The following is an 856-nucleotide window of genomic DNA, read 5'->3' as shown; positions in this document are numbered from 1 at the left end:
ACATTATTTCATTTTCAAGATATTATCTTTTTTATTACTGAGAATTCAGATGTCTCATTCTTTAAGGCCCGAAAGTAAGTAACATAGTTTTACTATACACTATAGATTAGTTGTTAGTTAAATTAATTTTTACTATTGATTTAAGGGATGTTACAAATTGAATAATAAAAGATATTACAGTTTGACTTGGTGGCTAATTGCTGGGCTATTGGGATTTTGATCAATCTTGAAGACTAGTTCTTTTATTATTTTCTGTTCTCTCATCCTGAGTGCAGCAACCCTACTACTTCATGTGTTTGTTCATAGATCGCACCATCTTGATATCCTGTCAAAATGTGTAAGGGAGTCTTCCTCAAACAAATCGATTTGAATAATAAATATTTCGTAAAATTAAAATTATGAGAAATCAAACATAAAATTCTTAGATCATGACAAATATTAACGTCTGTGGTCTATGTCTACTGTCAAACTATTAACATATTATTAATACCATTTTTTAATTTTTCTTTTACTTACCACTCTCAACATAGGTCATCTTAATTTATCATAAGTTCAACCATCTATATATAACATTTTATTTATTGTTTTACAGATGTTAAACATTCACTAAATGAAACAGATCAGCTGAATGAAAAGATGGATATTTACATTCCTGTTATGTATCATCATGCAGACGAGAGGGCTTGTCAGCGGCCTCATTGTGACTATATAAGAAGCATACCATTTGGTTTTAAAGAACATATAATGGCTTGTAACTCAGTTGAAAAGCCTCATCAGTGTCCTCATTGTGTATATAAAGCAGTTCAACTCGGTACTTTAAATCGACACATAAGGGCCCTTCATACTGGTGAGAAGC

The 856-nt window shown here is 30.8% G+C and overlaps 1 protein-coding gene across 1 annotated transcript in view; it reads left to right on the top strand.

Annotated features, from left to right (window-relative positions):
• Positions 1-856, top strand: part of LOC106691067 (transcriptional repressor CTCF-like) — a 12300-nt gene that overhangs the window by 10522 nt on the left and 922 nt on the right. Inside the window, exon 8 of the mRNA XM_067046778.1 lies at positions 593-854. Within this exon, the coding sequence (XP_066902879.1) occupies positions 593-854 (262 nt within the window). The remainder of the gene's footprint in view (positions 1-592; positions 855-856) is intronic.

This window comes from Halyomorpha halys, unplaced genomic scaffold (genome assembly GCF_000696795.3).
Source record: "Halyomorpha halys isolate HHAL.00 unplaced genomic scaffold, Hhal_1.1 Scaffold2056.1, whole genome shotgun sequence".
Lineage (NCBI taxonomy): Eukaryota > Metazoa > Arthropoda > Insecta > Hemiptera > Pentatomidae > Halyomorpha > Halyomorpha halys.
This window is presented reverse-complemented; position numbering and strand designations above follow the sequence as displayed.